The sequence below is a fragment of the Amblyomma mixtum genome, chromosome 5 (genome assembly GCF_055824585.1).
Source record: "Amblyomma mixtum isolate Tamu chromosome 5, ASM5582458v1, whole genome shotgun sequence".
NCBI classification, from domain to species: Eukaryota; Metazoa; Arthropoda; class Arachnida; order Ixodida; family Ixodidae; genus Amblyomma; species Amblyomma mixtum.
The window spans coordinates 41,043,834-41,060,548 of record NC_143016.1 but is presented as its reverse complement, the minus strand read 5'-3'; the positions used below and the strand labels follow the sequence as shown (position 1 = coordinate 41,060,548).

The window sequence follows — 16,715 nt, the reverse complement described above, 5'->3', positions numbered from 1 at the left end:
CAACATTTGCTCTTAACGTTGTTTTCTGATATACCACTGCTTCTGTTGCCCCTGGTTACCCCTTTTTGTCATTATCGTGTTTCATTCCCTTTTTTATTTTCTACTTCCATATTTAATGTTATTTTAACTGTTTTGTATCAACTTTCTGTTCCTTTCGTGTATTTGCCTTGTACCACGTCCTTTGTACCGTTATATTTCCGCAGATTCCTTTTTTGATATGCCCCCTCACCCAATTCTCTTCGGGGACTGTGCGGTACAAAAAATAAATAAATAAATAATTTTCTTTGCCAAATAACTCGTGTTTGTGCTAGGCAGTCTCTATAGGTCTTCGATCTGAATATGCGTGACTGTGAGCAAATTTGCTACTCTGCAACTTTATTTTTGTCTTGTTATTTCTGTGTGGAGGTCAGCGCTGGCAAGTCGGAGATCAGACACCAACAAGAATGTGGAAAGACATAATGCACCGTGAATTATTTATTCTCGCACTGTTCGCTGAGGGATTTCGTGCTTCGTATTCCGTCCTTGTCGCACGTACGCTGCATTTCGCTGGAGGAATGATGACTGGCTTGTTTGATCACAGACAAGGCCACAAATATTTCAGCTGCTTATTTCGGCTTGGTCAAAACTTTCTGCAAGCTAGAACGCATATTCCGCACCTTTGAATGAGGAGCTAACATAAACAAATACAACAGCGTCTCAGAAAAGGACATTCTGCACAAGACAGCAAGAACTATAATGCCCATAATAGGTGTATAACATGCTTCCTAGGACAGTACTGAAGAAACTTCAAAATCGCCAATTATGTCTCTTGAATTAGTGATTAATACGGCGAAAGGGCGAGTCGACAATTATCTTCACATCAATGGCATTGCAGGGCACTTAATCGGAAGCTGCGGTACGCGATTCAGAGGTTTCCATATCGAAAAATTGTACGCTTCAGGAATAGGGCGTTATAGAAATCGTTTTAGAGCGCAGCTCTTTGGCGTTCGTTCCTGGGTTTCGCGTCGGCGTCGGCGTCGGCGTCGGCGTCGGCGTTGTCGTCGGCCTCGTAACCAGCTCCGCCCCCCTTTCATCCCCCCAGCGCTATCGGCGTCAGCGGCATCAGTCAGTCGCTGCTATCTCTTCCCTCCTCCCTTTATCGTGTTGTCCGCTTGCTGCGCGCGCTTCTGCCCCCATCGTTTGCCGCTGGGTGTACACGCCGCCCCCCTCCCCCCTCTTCCTGCGAGTCTCCGGTTGTCAAAGCGCCGGCTCGAACTTAATTCCTTTCTTCGCTCCTCCTCCAATGCAACCCCTGTGCGGTGGCAATCAGAGAGCCAGATCGGTGGCGGCGGATCTGTATATGTGCACCGCCCGAGCCGAAATTGCGAATACGTGTGAAAAATAAAAAAAAAATTCTGTGATAGCGCATACATGTGTTGCTCGATTTCTTTGCCTCAATCTATCGAAAAGGTGAAACAGCTTATTTGCTGCGCTCAAATTTCGCATTAGGAAGTAACGTAATCGTCGGTAATTTTTTTTTTAGACGTCGTGCGCGTAGATAGCGTACTTGTGATTTCTGCGGAGGACTGGAATTCTGCGGAGCAAATTTTGTCGCCCGTTACTTTTGATGGGTAAAAATTTTTACGCCATGTTTATTCTTTCATTTCTTGGAAGAGTAAACTTTCTCGACGCTTCTGGTCTGCCTTTAGTGCTGGTAACGCATTGTACATTCATCAAAGGCAACCGAATCCAGCTTTCTTGGACATCGCTTTTAACTATGAGGCCGTTGTGAGATATTGCAATACATTGTTATGAACACATCGATGGGACCGGCCTAACCTTCCGGTACGTAGCAATAACTTGCTTTTGAACTTTGTCCTGTTGTAGTTAGAACTGCCACAGAAAACCAGTGCTGTGCGTTTTTGGCAATAATTGGGAAGCCACTGTGGGATATATGAACTTACTGGTGGGAATGATTCAATCTTACGATGCGTCGCAAAACCTTGCTTTTAAAGTTTGTCCTCCGCTCACACGGAGCAGTTATGACTGCCACAGAAAACCAATGGGGTGCGTTTCTGGCAATAAATATCAAAACTACAACGTCCCAAGAAGGGATCTGTGGGTGTATTGATTGTTATGCTGAATTTTTACGATATGCGAAAAAATTGCGTTCATATACGACGTTGGGCCCATATGCTATCCATCACATAGTACTGCGATCAACTTAACAGAGAATTTTGTGCCTGAGATGAAACAATTTTTCAGATAATTCTACTCTTAATACCTTCTTCGATAATTCACTCTCATCAGCAGAATAGGGAAGCAAATGTGCAAGTGTACACTGGCCGTCAGCGTTTATAAGGACGTCGATATCAACAGATATGCGCTTCACTTAAGTGCACTACAGCAATCTCTAGCTGTGACGTAGCCATTTCTCTGCACTAAACTTCATTTTTGCCATGCGTTTCACGAATCGTTGCTTCCTAAACAGGGCCGGCTAGACGAATCGTATAAGCTGATGACAATGACTTATCAAACAGTCTCTTACTGCTGTTTTTACGAGCCCTGTCAAGCTGCCTGGAACAGCTTTTTGCCTGTAAGCCTACCGGAACCTTTCTGGGAAAAATTTAAAAATGAAATGAACGTCACCCTTAAGCTTGACAGGCTTCACTTTGTTTGCCTACACTCAGGTTCTTGGCACTCAGGTGCTCTGAAAGTACGTTTCGGAGCAGATCACCTGGAAAGCAGGAGAACACCAGAGGTCTGTTAAGCCGTTCGCCGGCAGTCACCGCGTGATGGATTAAGCTCTCGTCGGCACCATAACGCATCTTCTGACACGCGCGAAAAATTGCGCGGCAACCGTGATAGCTTGCCATGCTCAATTAAGACCTCATAAAGCGAAAAAAACACTGCGAGAGCTCCCCCCCTTTTTTAATATAGTACAGGGTAGCTAACAAGAAATAGTTATGTTAGCTTCCCTGGCTTGTCCTAGCTTCCGCTATTCATGTCTCTATTCCTCGACCTTCTGTACTGTATAATATGAATACATCAACCTACTGCACGTAAGCTTAAACATACACAAGAAGGCGCTCCTGTAAGATCGATGCGTAACAAAAAATATATATCCTTCGTTACGATATAAGCGGGCCGCCAGCGGGCCGAGCCAAGCATGGCAAATCTTGATACAATGACAAGAACTGGTAAGGGACACCTCAATGCTTGGCAAATCGCCCAGAACATGCAGGAAAATCCGGAATAAGGTCCTCCTAGCATGCGACATCCCTGCTCGAAAGCTCAGTTGTTCAAGTCGCACGGGCACTCCTGTGGCCGGTCATGGTTCTAGAGGGTCCTGGTTCTAGAGCCTCAGTTCTATATCGTATACACAAGAACCGCACTGTCTCGCAGCAGTGGTTAACATTAACCACCTGCACGGGGAGTCTTCTCACTGCACTTGAAGTTGGCAAGTCTGACTTAGAAACAATCGTGGCACTCCTCGGTGCCGCCAGAGGAGTCGTCAGCGCACCTCGCAGCAGCGGGCCGTCCACTCCGGCCGAGGCCTCGTCTCGGGCCACTTCTTCGCTAACGGACGCGGTCGTCGCGTGTTGCGGAGAGCTTTGGGTCACGACATAAACCATCGCACTGTAGTGTTTTTCCTGAGAGGCATTAGGATCTGCTTCAAGTCCATGACCTGCGAGTAGGAAAAGGTGGTAGAGAAAATTTTTTATTTATTTATTTATTTACATGATACTGCAGACCTTTTTGGTCCAAGCAGGAAGGGCAAAAGCAAATTGTACAAGAAATGGTTACAGAGCATTGAACAAATAGCAGCTTACGTACGTACATATGTTTAAAATTCATGCATGCAGATATAAAAGCACTCCGAGATACATCTTCGTCAGATCTAAAATAGTCACAAATGCAAGTTTCAGAAGGGCATTTTCAGTGGTTAAAAGACATTGGTAATGGCCTATTTGAAGTAAGCAAGAGCAGCGAGCTCGGCGATCGTCCTCACAAGTCACGGGGCTGGTTCTTTTATCGGTGCTTATGAAAGAAACATGCGACGAAGGAGGAACGGGGCCAACCGGGTTGTTCGAGCCAACTGAAGCAGTTTCTTTTTTTTTTTTTGGCGCAGGGAGAGAACAACTTCTTTTCTTTAATACGCATTCACGGAAATAAGCTCTATTATGTTCTGTACCTTGTTGTTGTGGTGCCAGCGGTACTGCCTGCGTGAGAGGTGGTAGTAGCCGTCCAGCTCGACGCGGGCGGGCCTCCGGCGGATGCCCAGCACTCGCACGGACATGATGGCCAGCTCGTCGAAGGTCGAGTTGAACAGCTTCTTGTACTGGTAGCTGCAGATCTCCAGAGTGTTCTGCGAGGGCACCAGAAGCACATGCGAAGAGGAGAAACATCAGGTTGCATTGCTATGGGCATTAGTGCCGAGGACGGACTCACGTTGGCCGCACGGAACTTCAAGTAAACGTATTCACCCAGGAGCTGCGCGTCTGTAGAAACGAGCAGCAGAAAAGAAAACGAAATAAGAATGATTAGCTCGAGCGAGCATTGTGCGGTGTGCTCCACATGCTGGTAGATGCACGCAACAACGGCTCACCCTGAGTTTCGCCGTCATCCCAGTAGAGGTCACCCACAGCTTCGCCGGAGCCATTGAGAGCCACGAGGAGCTTCATTGGATTCCTGCGGCTAAAAAATTACAAGAGTGATTTTACGCTAAATAAAATCGAACGTTCCCGCAGTCAAAACATGACGAGCTATCCCGCAGATTCTTTCTACCTGCTCATAAATGAAAATGACTGAATCAACGCGAGAAAAATGGTTTCTTTAGAACTTGCCACACAGTTTCTCGGTTTTTTGTTTAACTCGTTTTGCATAGAGGTTGTTCCTTGATATATCGGAGATCTTTTATCTGTATCAAAGTAAATTGAACCCACTGTTATCGGATTTGCTTTCAGGTTGCGCTCAAGCTGTCATGGGCAGGGTTTGTGAGGAAAAGGTCAGCGTCAGGTGTTACGAAAGACATATAAAACACGAATTTAGAACAAAGAAATTACTGTGTAAACTCTGCAACCTCTCAGTATGCAGCATTAATTGCTTCTATAAACTTAATTCTATATTTCAAAACAAAAACACGCCATTCTGTTTGCAACAAAAAATAGTAAGTTGAAAGGGTATAGAAGTCAACGTTCGGTATCGATCATTTCGCAATTCTTGTACGTGCCAGTGTCCAAAGATGAGACAAAACAGAAGAAACGATATGCCCAGCAAGAACGCAACAAAAAGCTCCAAAGCAAGACACCTCAGCTTGCAAACCACATTAAAGCATACAGGCAACAACTTTGTCGACAAAGTTGGCAGCAGATATGCGAGGGCCTCAGAGGCAATCTGAGTACCGCCCGAGCATGGAATCTTTTAAAACATCTAATCGATCTTATTAAAAGTAAGCATCATACTATGAATCTCGTATGATGCTTACTATGAATGACTAACACACAACCATAAATACCACTCCCACACGAACTTAAGAATCTACATACCTCGCCAGGCACTCCTACTCTACCGGATTCGCCAAGCCCCCAAATATTGAGCTGAACAGGGACATAGCAATAGAAGAAATCCGAGCAGCACTTCATAAACTTCGGCACACAACGCCAGGCGAAGATCGGATAACAAATTCCACCCTCAGGAACCTAGATGGCCATTCCCTACAAGAACTCCCAACGATATCTTCAAAAACCAGGGAAGAAGACAAGGCTGGAGAATCTCAGACCTATCTCGCTCACTTTGTTCGTGGGGAAACTCATGGAGCACGTCGTGCAGACCCGCTTAAACAAATATATGGAAGATCATGATCTCTATCCCGATGCGATTATTGGTTTTCGCGCGCACCTATCTGCGTGCGACATAATGCTGCAGCTAAAGGATAAAAGTTCTGGACAAACAGACGAGGGATACCAGAGAGATAGCCGGACTCGACGTGGTGAAAGCCTTCTACAACGTCAGGCATGTGGCCATCCTGGAAAATCTGCAAGAATTGAATGTGGGAAGAAGAATGTACAGTTACATCCGTAATTTCCTCAGCGGGAGAAAGGCACACATCACGCTGAGAGAAAGCGCCTTAAAGGATATCGTGCTTGGCAGCAAGGGCACCCCGCAAGGGTCGGTGTTGTCTCCGATCCTTTTCAACATCGCCATGATAGGTCTCCCGAAGAGACTCGGGAAGATAGAAAACCTGTGCCGCAGCCTGTGCAATAGCCCGAAGAAAGCACTGGGACTGCCGACCTGCGCGTCCACAGAAAAAGTGATGAAGCTTGGAATCTCAAACACACTCGACGAACTCATTGAGGCGGCCTCCACGGCGCACCATCAAAGACACCTGACAACAAAAACGAGAAGGGGTATACTTGACAAGGTAGGCCTCACAAGCGAATTCGAACAAGTCCAAGATTCCGCCACTTCCCAAGAACATGAATCTGGTCCTCCGTGAAGGGAGAAGGGATCGAGTGGAAACTCTTCCAAAGAAGTACAGCGCACGGGCGGACGTGGTGTATACGGACGCAGCCGAGTACCGACATCGGAAGGCCATCACGGCGGTGGTGGCCGTTGAAGACAAGAGCCTAAAAGCGTGCTGTACCGTCAGGGGCGGTTCTATTGTCGCGGCAGAGGAGGTTGCGATAGCTAATGCGGCAGTTAAGAAAGCGATTGAAGTGATTATTAGTGACTCGAAGAGCGCTGTACACAACTTCAACAGAGGCAGAGTCTCTGCATAAGCGGTTAGGATTCTGAAGGCGAGAAAAGGGGTAGATCAGCCGATTTTGTTGGTCTGGACACCCGCACATCAAGCCCTATGAGGGAATGAAGGAGCACACGAGCTTGTCCAGACTCATTCGCTGGGCGAGCGCAAGCTCTCTTCCGAACGAACTGACAGCCCCAGAAAAGGATAGGATGCTCACCTACCATGAAATCGCGCAGTACTGCAGATTAACTACAACGGAATATCCGCAAGCGGATAGCAAACTTTGTAAAAAAGGAGGAGACAGCTTGGAGGAAACTCCAGGTCATTGTATTTTCAGACCCATGGATCTATAGCAAAATATATCCAGGGCCATTCAATGCTAGATGTAAGTACTGTGACGGATGTGCGACCATGATACACATGATCTGGACATGCCCACGTTTTAAAGACAACACACGCACACCAGATTCATGGGAGGCTGTGATGCACAACCCAGACCAAGAAGTCCAAGAAGACCCAGAAGTCTCCCAGCATCCCTACGGGGAGGCATATAATCTCTAAACCCCAAATTCGCATCCCCGCCAATCCTAACTCCCTAAAAGCTCTACCCAAAGAAATTCGTCGACGCATTCGACCACTCCCTCGTAACATGCACCCCGACCGAAACCGCGAGTGACGGGAAGCCAGGGCAGCGGCCCTTCATGAACGATACGGCGATGAAAGGAACGCCGTAAGGATAGATGCTGCATGCGACCAGCACGGAGCCACAGCGGTTGCGTACACCCCGCATATCCCTTCAATTATAAAAGAATTGCCCCATGGAACTAACCCAGAGGAAGCAGAAAAAATAGCTATAGCGCTTGCGCTCGGCAGCTCCATCATTGCTACCGATATACGCAGTGATTCAAAAACAGCACTCCTAAATTATACTAGGGGCAGATTCCATCCTGCCACCTACCAAATACCGATCCAGAACCTGCCCTCCTCCTGCAGCACTGAGCTCAGCTATGTGCCCGCGTACTCTGGAAACCCTGGCATTATTTAGTTCGAGGGTCTAGAAACCGCGCACAGGCGGACCTCATGGGATGTTTCTCAAAGGAGCGTACGTGTAGCTTCGCTTCGCTGAACTCATTGCGAATGCTCAGCGCCAAACGGCAAATATACCCCCCCCCCCCTCTCTACTCTCCCACTACCGACCCATCCCACCTTCCTGCCCTCTGTGCAATGCACAGAAGGCAAACCTGACCCATATCCTCCTGGCCGGTCCGGCTTCGCCTCCACCCGGCGGGCCGGTGCCACTCCAAACATGGGAGAACTGGGAGACATCACTAGGCTCCACGGATCAGGCAAGGCAGAAGATCGTCGCCAGACGCGCTGCCAGCGTCATAGACCTTTTAGGCATGAATGTTTGGGTATGTTGGGGTCGTGGGGACCCAGGGGTACTAGGAGGTCCGAATTCCTTTCCAAAATAAAGTTTTTTCTCTCTCTCTTTCTCTTTGAATTTACGAGCATCTCTAGTTTCCCTCCAGTGTAGCGCCTACTTAATTACCGTTACAGCTTTAACAGTAATTAAATAGGCACCACACTGGAGGGGGACAATAAAACAACAAGCAAAAGGTTACTGTACACTACTGGATTACACTCCGAGAACTCCACCAGAGTTTCGTTTAGGCAAAAAAAAAAATAATCTGTCGCTGAAGCTACAGGAAATTAAATGCCAGATGTCTTCTCCCGCTTACACCGTAACGCAACGAGGGGAATGTTACGTCATTTTTACGACGTACAATATATCGATAAGGGAAGCGCCGATGGCGGCATAGAGTGTTGTCAGTGCAGTGTGTACCTGACGGCGGTGGAGTTGGCCCAGGCCTGCGTGGGGATAATGAAGCCGCCGCGGACGTGCAGGTTGCATGGCCGGTCTGGGTCGAACATCGGTGAATAAACCGGAAGCCAGCGGCCGCTGTCGTAGTTAGAGAACTCTCGGCCCTAGGCGCAGCCATCGCAGGCGAAAAAAAAAAAATAAAATTGAAAGCAATATATTCAGAGAAAACATCGCAAGTTGTCGTTTCCACAAATTAAACTGCTGAGAATGAAGCGCGAGCGAAGCTCCTTACCGTGTGGTAGTCGTACCATACTCCTGCAGGGAAGTAGCCCTCCACGGACATAACTCCCTGGAAGAGAAAGATATTTATTCCAAAAATGGGAGAATGAAAGTACTGTGACGAATGTACGGGCTGCCGGCCCATTCGCAGCAAAAAATTCCAGTGGAACGCAACTGACTGTTCGATCGGGTTTACGGTGATCTCTTAAGAATGCTTTGATTTATGCAGTTGCATTTCTTGAATGTTCCTCGCTTGAAACGCGGGGGCCTGTGCGTTTTCCTCCAGAAAATTCTCAGTTCTAGGGGTGGCAGCTGCTGGCAGCGCGCAGATCTGCGAACGTGGGCGATGCGCCCACGCACCACGCGCACCAGCTGCTCTTCTTTGAATTCTAACGGCTGCCAGAGGACTGCGCAAGAATCTTGCGCTAAGCACCTGAGTGCCACAGTCCCGTTAGGCGCGCTATTCTTTTGTGGGCGCTTATTGGTGAGCATATTAGCGTCAGGGCAATACGTGGGCAGAAACTGAACATGTCGCAGTTACCGGTTCGAGAACGGGAGTCATCAAAAGAGCTTCGCCCCACATGAACTGCTGGTCAATATCATAGGCCTCCGTATCATTGGGAAACCTGCAGGAGAGACAGAGATAAAAAATAAAAACAGGTAAAAATAACATTTGCAGAAATAACATTTGCAGAAAGCCTTCTTGTTCCAACTTCCGAACCTGGGTTTGGAACAGGTTCGGAAGCTGGAACAAGCAGGCTTGCTTTCCAACGTCGATTGTAAGCAAAGTAGCAGAAGCTTTGTTGAGAAAACTGAAGAAAGAATGTAGTAAAGAAGGCAAGGAGATGAGGTCACCAAAGCCAAAAGTAGACCGGTTCTCATCCCGTGCACCTATAAGGTGGCGCACAATTTGAAGCATGTGGCAACAAAATACAAGGTACCTGTGGTTTTTACCGCCCCCAAGAAACTGGCTGCCGTGCGCGTTAAAACTGATCCCAACAAGGCAAAGAAAACTGAATGTAAGAAGAGACATGAAGCTCCGTTTGTTAAATGTGCCGTGGGAGTCGTCTACAAGATTCCTCTCACGTGCGGAAAGAAGTACATCGGCCAAACCGGCCGGTTTATTAACGACCGATTAGCAGAACACAATCGGGATTTTAAAAATGGCACAGGTTCACATCTTCCCCATCACTGTAAATCCTGCGATGAAGAAAGATTAAGTGTACAGCAAGGCTGAAAGAAACGAAGGTTTTAAGCAGAAGTAAGGACCATACAGCCCGTGAACTGTTAAAGGCTTTCTATATCAAAAGCAACTGTAGCGATTGTGTTAGTACCCCATTAATTGCCATATATAAGAATTAAACTGCTTTTTTGGATACACGGGGGTGAGACACTTGTGTGACTCGCCTAATCCTTTTTTTCAATTTTTGTACAATCCTCCCGCGCATCTGTGGTTCTTGCTATCCCTCTTGATTGTTTGCCTTATATTCATTCGCATTCGTGGTGAATAAATCAGTTGGAAGTTTCGCCTGTCCCGTCTAGCTTTCTGTGTTTTGTCTGTTTCGGCGCTGTAACCCTTTTCTGGAAACATGGCATGGCTATACAACGCGCAAAACACGATACAAATCACAGTGCTGCACATCAAAGATTTTGACGGGGAGCGTTTTAGAGGAGACTTAAAAAGCACAGTGGACGCCGAAAAGGTGGCTAAAAAAAATAATGAAAGGCCAATTCACACGACCAGCAATAATAGTAAGACAGGCAGTAGTAGACATAATCGTAATAAGACTGTGTCAAACAAAAAACTGTAAGCATGTGCAGTATCATGCTGCAAACACATATATGGAACGCAAAGAGTAAGGAGGCTGTACTACTGTAGACAGATTACGTTTTTATTTACCCTAAAGTAATGCAGTGACCCTACTGGCAGATTCATTACGTTATTGTTCTCGAGAAGTGCTTTGAGGGGAACATGCAAGCGTTTTTGTTGCTGGTGTCTGCTACGGCATTTCAGCTCCTTTCGAAGGCGACGTACTCGCGGTCAACTTTCTGTGGCTCTGGAGCCACGGCTAGGTAGGAGACAGGCTTTTGTCACCGTGCTGTGCCACTGCGCCAAATAATCCGGCCAGGAAACGAAGAGAGGGAGGACAATATTTTGTGTGCAAAAACACTCTTCGCCATGCCATGACCGCCCCTTTCTTTCCGGCCGCCCAATACCAAATTGCGACAGGCAACTGGCGAGGAGGAGTCTATCCTTTTCTGTTAACTTGTTGCCCTCGTCCCCATCATCTTCGAGACTTTATTCTCCCACGGGATTACACTTGCGCTTCGGTCCCCTAGCCTTCAGGAGACAAAGGCCCACTCCCGTTTACTGCCTAGCCTTGGCTTGAAAGACTAGCTAGTTGACCGCAAACTTCCTAGGGGTAGCGTATGAGAAGCGCCCTCACACGTGAAAGAGGGGCCTGGCCACCGTGGTGCCCTTGGTGTGGGCGTGGTGGAACAGGGTGTACAGGAAAGGCAGCAGCTCATAGCGGAGCTTCAGCGCATTGCGCACCACGGCTTGAAACTCCTCGCTGAATGCCGACGGGTCTTGAGCCTGCGTTTAACAAATGATGAAATAAGTCTGCGCCTCAGCGTCCGCAGTGAAGGGTCAGGCAGAGAGGAATGCATAGTATTTTTACTTAGAAAGCGCGAGCCTTACGACTGTACTGCAGTAGCTCCCAAACGTGTAGCTGAAAGAATCCTTCTATATAGCTCTAAAAAAATAGCAAATGGTGTCTTGCTTTCTCTCCCCAACTGCAACGAACGGTGTCAGGTGTTACATAAAGGTATATGGGGCTGAGAAGGCATAAAAAAAAATTGCCGACGATTACGTTACTTCCTAATGCGAAATTTGAGCGCAGCCCATGAGCTGTTTTAGCTTTTCGATAAATTGAGGCAAAGAATTCGAGCAAGACATGTATGTAGAATTATAGACAACGTGTTAATTTTCACACATATTCCTTCATCAAGAAACACTCCACTAACAATTCTTGATTGTCATGAAGGAAGCTTTGTAGTGGGAGAAATAGGTGGATATATGCTCGACTTGGTGCACCAATGCCTGGTTCTCAAAGGCGAGGTCTGCGAAAGTGTTTCGCGAGGCTGTCACAGCTGTGGAAGGCGTTACGAGCGAGAGGAACGGGATTTTCTCCCGAATAAGTGGTAACAAATTCCTGTATGTCTTTATATCTACATTAAAGTCCCCATTCACCCTAACACCCTGGCAGGTGGCAGTTAATGGATGGTTGATCGCGAGAGTTCGCTCACTGTTGTCAGCAACGTTACTAGAACAAACTCTTCTAGTAACGTTGGTTGTCAGGTTGTCAGCGCTGACGCATGCAGCCCACATTTCTCTATCACCCAACGTACCTGTGAGCGCGATTAAGACGTCCATTGACCCAGGGAGCCAGTTATGCGCACTTCCTTTCCTTAAAATGATCAGAGGGTAAAACGTTCTCGACGCCAATGCCAATGAACACAATGAACGCCGACGGCCTATGGCTTCAGCGCCGCGTTTTTGGCACAACGTTATCAATGCCTGCGCAGCCCACATCTCTCTCTCATTACCCCACGTACCTATAAGCGCCATTCAGGCGTCCGCTGACCCAGAGAGCCAGTTATGCGCACTTCCTTTCCTTAAAATGATCGGAGTGTAAAACGTCAACGCCAACGCGAATGAACACAACGAACGCCGACGGCCTATGGCTTCAGCGCCGCGTTTCTGGCACAACGTTGTCAATGCCAACGCATGTAGCGCACCTCTGTCACTACCGCCACATAGCTTAAAGCACGATTGAGGTGTCCACTGTTTCAAGAGGGCAGTTATGCGCCTGTTATGCGCCTTCCCTCTGGTTCAGGTGTCCACCGAGATGTGTGAGACAGATATGCCCATTTCCTTTCCTCAAAAACCAATTTACCAATTTTACCCTCTGCTTTCCAAGCTCCATTGGTTTCGCAGTGTCCACTGCTGGTTACAACGGACAACGGCGACGGCGCGAAACGGGTGCCAATGAGCTGCGCTCTAAAACGCACGGATGTCAGTATAAGGGGAATGAGGGCTTTGCTGAGAATAGTGGCTTCGGCCGCTTATCTGTTTTTTCAGCAGCGTCCGCTTCGGCGGATGCGGTTGTTGCTCCGACGCGCGTCTTTTCTTTTCTTTCGCTCTTTACTTTTGTCTTTTAACTCTCCTCTATCTGCACGTGGCAGCGGTGGTGGCTCGGCTGGAGACAGTTGGCAGGCCCGTGCAATTTCCTTTTCATCCTTCTCTCAGTCACAACAACAACAGAATAGTGCGGACTGACAGGGGTGTCAGACCTGAAGCCAGTCGCAAATGTGCAGAGCGGAGCAAGCTTTTCTTTTCACAGTTTCTCACAGTTTAAATATTTAGAAACCCATTCTAGTGTGTCCTAAGAAAAGATACAATAAAATAATGCAAATTTCTGAGAAAGACCTACACTGCTTTCAATGGCGTTGTAGTTTCGGACTAGAGGATAGAAGACACCCAGCTGCATCCAGCGCAAGCAGAGCTCTTCTTGGGCATCGTCGTAGAACCCACAGATGTCGGCGCCTACCTGTTGGAAAAGGCGGTTCGGCTTATTACGTAATCGTGACGGTGCAAGAAGCTCGAGATCGCATTTAATTAGTCCTGAGGGAGAGAACAGTCGGTAGGTTTATAAATGCACTGCGTTACTCATTGATCCCCCCATCATCGTCTTCACTGTGCATACAGAGAGGTATGTCGATGGCTGTAATTGCGGCAAACGAATGCATTTGATTCCACTTAACCTCGCAGCACGCGCTTGTTCGCGGGGATCAAGTATGATAACTCCGTTTCGCAGATATAGTATTCTTTTTCTGGACGTATGCGTAAACAAACGGATATGTACAGATAGGATTTCTGCCTCGGCCTATCTGCTGGAGCGATTTCACCCTCAATAAGCAGGATCTTGAAATCCCTATCAGAACATCCCGTTGATCTCGAAGTATTTTCGTGGCTACCGTACCACAGATGTCATATAAGCTTCGCATCGCGTGAAATCAAGATGCAGTCTTTTAAACAAGTGTAGTTTGTTGCCGAAACTTAGTGGTATGGTCTAAATGAGACTGAAGTGAAAGCATGATTCTTCATTTTTTTTTTAAGCACAAAACAAAGCAACCGAAGCAGGCCGAATCCGTCGTAAAGCGTGTAGCTTTCACTTCTACGTGCGCCGCCATGTTTTCCCCAACCCAAATGTGCAGCCAGGAAAGGGCGAGACTTATGGCCTATGAGACTGACGGTACTTTGTTTTAACTTCACTCGCGGAATAAACTTTACCTCAGGGTAAAGTTGTTAAAGAGGGACACTTCGGTTACGATGCGTATTAGCTAGAACTGAGCAGATGATATGGGACCACGAACAGTAGTATATAGTGGTACATGGAGCAAGCGTCGACTCACAGCGCAGGAGTTTACTCAAGGGCCCAGGGTAGTGGGTATATATGATATGGGGCGTGGCCCCCGCCCCGAGGGAGAAATTTTACATTGAAAAACCGTGCTGAACGGCATTTGTTCGACGAAAAAAGTCGAAGAAATACATGGTTCAATTGAGCCCTCCCCAACCGCGCCCTCTAAAAGTAATCCATAAATCCGGCCCTGCAAGGGCCGCACCGTATGCGAACTAGTAGTCGCGCACACTAATGCAATGAAGAAATCCACTGAACAACATTTATGCGCACGATGCAAAAAGTGCTGCACATCAGCGTCAAACGCAAATTGTACCTGCAAAAGAACCCTGGAGCCCGTATAAAGCGTAATAAACCATTAGGCCTCTGAGAACGTTAATAATAAGAAGGTGACCCTGTCGGCCCCTCACCAGCGGTATGCCGAATAGGCCGAACTCGAGCATGGCGACGACGGAGTGGGCCATGTCCGGCCAGCGGCTGGCGTTGTCGCCCAGCCAGTGGCCCACGAAGCGGCCGCTGCCCACGAACGTCGAGCGAGACATGACTAGGCTGCGCCGGCCACCGGACAGCGCTTTCAGGGCACTGCACGTCACAAGGAGAAAGGAAAACATTCGTGCATCATAATCATCATCATCAGCCTGACTACACACACTTCAGGGCAAAGGCCTCTCCCATGTCTCTCCAATTAACCCTGTCCTTTGTCAGTTGCCGCCACTCTATCCCTGCAAACTTCTTAATCTCATCCGCCCACCTAACTTTCTGCCGTCCCCTCCTACGTTTACTTTTTTTTGGAATCCACTCCGTTACCCTTAAGGACCAGCGGTTATCTTGCCTTCGCATTACATGCCCTGCCCAAGCCCACTTCTTCCTCTTGATTTCAACTAAGATATCATTAACCCGCGTTTGTTCCTCATCCACTCCGCCCTCTTCCGATCTCTTAACGTCACACCTATCATTTTCCTTTCCATAGCTCGCTGCGTTGTCCTTAACTTAAGTTGAACCCTCTTTGTTAGCCTCCACGTTTCTACCCCATAGGTGAGTACCGCTAGGATACAGCTGTTGTATACTTTTCTCTTCAGGGATATTGGTAAACTGCCATTCATGATCTGAGAGAACCTGCCATATGCGCTCCACCCCATTCCACCCCACGCAGGAAGACACGATCTCGCCAATGCTCTTCACTGCCTGCTTACAGGAGGTATCCCGGGGACTGGAATGGGAACAGTTGGGGATAAGAGTTAATGGAGAACACCTGAGTAATTTGCGATTCGCTGATGACATTGCCTTGCTAAGCCACTCAGGACAAGAACTCCAAAGCATGATCATTCAGTTAGACAGGCAGAGCAGAACGGTGGGGCTAAGAATTAACATGCAGAAAACCAAAGTAATGTTCAACAGCCTAGCAAGGGAACAGCAGTTCGCAATTGGTAGCGAGGTGCTGGAAGTAGTAAGAGAATATGTCAACTTAGGGCTGGTAGTGACCGCAGATCCGGATCATGAGAGGGAAATAACTAGAAGAATAAGACTGGGGTGGAGCGCATTCGTGCATCAGTTAACTTCTAATTTCTGTATCTTCCCTTGCTCTCTGTTTAGCGGCCATATTTTCTAACGATCCATTTCGTTTTCATTTCATTTAGTTCTCTGCCATTGGTCGCTGCTTTCTTTGACGTAGACACTGGGTGTTCACGTCAAGTTGAGGCAGGAACGCGCCCATGTCGCAAACTGTTACCATTAAGCTGCTTAATTCCTGACAGGCGTATAGCCCACAGTAAGTAATATCCGTATCAGTTTTTAAAATTTTGAAAACGCGATTAACCTCGGCACTGTGGCTCAAGAAATTTTGGCGATTTCGACTAGTTGCATGCACTGCAGAGGTTGCTTTGCGTCAAGCTTCTCGAAGGCGCATGTATTTTGCCGCGATGTAGTGCCTACAGCTAGTCTTGTATGTTTGTTTTCCTGTTCTGATCGCCAGGTGGTATAAAAACTCTACTGGTCTTGAATAAAACTTAGTTGACAGTCAGCGCTGTTGTGTCCCCTTCTTGTTCTGTGCCGTCTTTGCGCTGTAATAATGAATGTAGGTAACCAACTCGCCCAAAGTGTTGTACTATGGATGTAGTCAATATTTGTTGGGCTACATCACCGAGAGTAATCACGTTTTCGAAACTCTAAAAACTGATATTGATATTTCTTTCGGTGGGATACTCGCCTCTCAATAATTGAAGAGCCTACCAGTAATAGAAAGTTCACTATTCAGTATCAGTTAACCAGCCTGCTGCTAGCACATCTTCGCTGTATTCTATGTACTACACCACTGGCAATGTTGTGCCGAAAAAGGCGCTCTTCTAACTCAAAAAGCCTATTTTTAAAAAATTGTTTACAGTCATGGGTAGTATATGCATACGTA

At 47.4% G+C, this 16,715-nt stretch overlaps 1 protein-coding gene across 10 annotated transcripts in view; it reads right to left on the bottom strand.

Annotated features, from left to right (window-relative positions):
* Window positions 1-1,226: 1,226 nt before the first annotated feature.
* Window positions 1,227-16,715, bottom strand: part of LOC149341873 (lysosomal alpha-glucosidase-like) — a 55,653-nt gene continuing 40,164 nt past the window's right edge. For 6 of the 10 annotated variants that reach the window (XM_089544122.1, XM_089544126.1, XM_089544123.1 and 3 more), the window contains 10 exons: window positions 14,722-14,893; window positions 13,325-13,441; window positions 11,276-11,424; window positions 9,370-9,454; window positions 8,842-8,898; window positions 8,571-8,713; window positions 4,589-4,677; window positions 4,467-4,481; window positions 4,175-4,348; window positions 1,227-3,667 (listed from right to left, as the gene is read on the bottom strand). In XM_089544122.1, the coding sequence (XP_089400248.1) occupies window positions 3,282-3,667; window positions 4,175-4,348; window positions 4,467-4,481; window positions 4,589-4,677; window positions 8,571-8,713; window positions 8,842-8,898; window positions 9,370-9,454; window positions 11,276-11,424; window positions 13,325-13,441; window positions 14,722-14,893 (1,387 nt within the window). In that variant the 3' untranslated portion in view covers window positions 1,227-3,281. Of the gene's footprint in view, window positions 3,668-4,174; window positions 4,349-4,431; window positions 4,482-4,588; window positions 4,678-8,570; window positions 8,714-8,840; window positions 8,899-9,369; window positions 9,455-11,275; window positions 11,425-13,324; window positions 13,442-14,721; window positions 14,894-16,715 lie in introns of those variants that run through there. The other 4 variants (XM_089544127.1, XM_089544128.1, XM_089544125.1 and 1 more) reach the window with 3 other exon arrangements.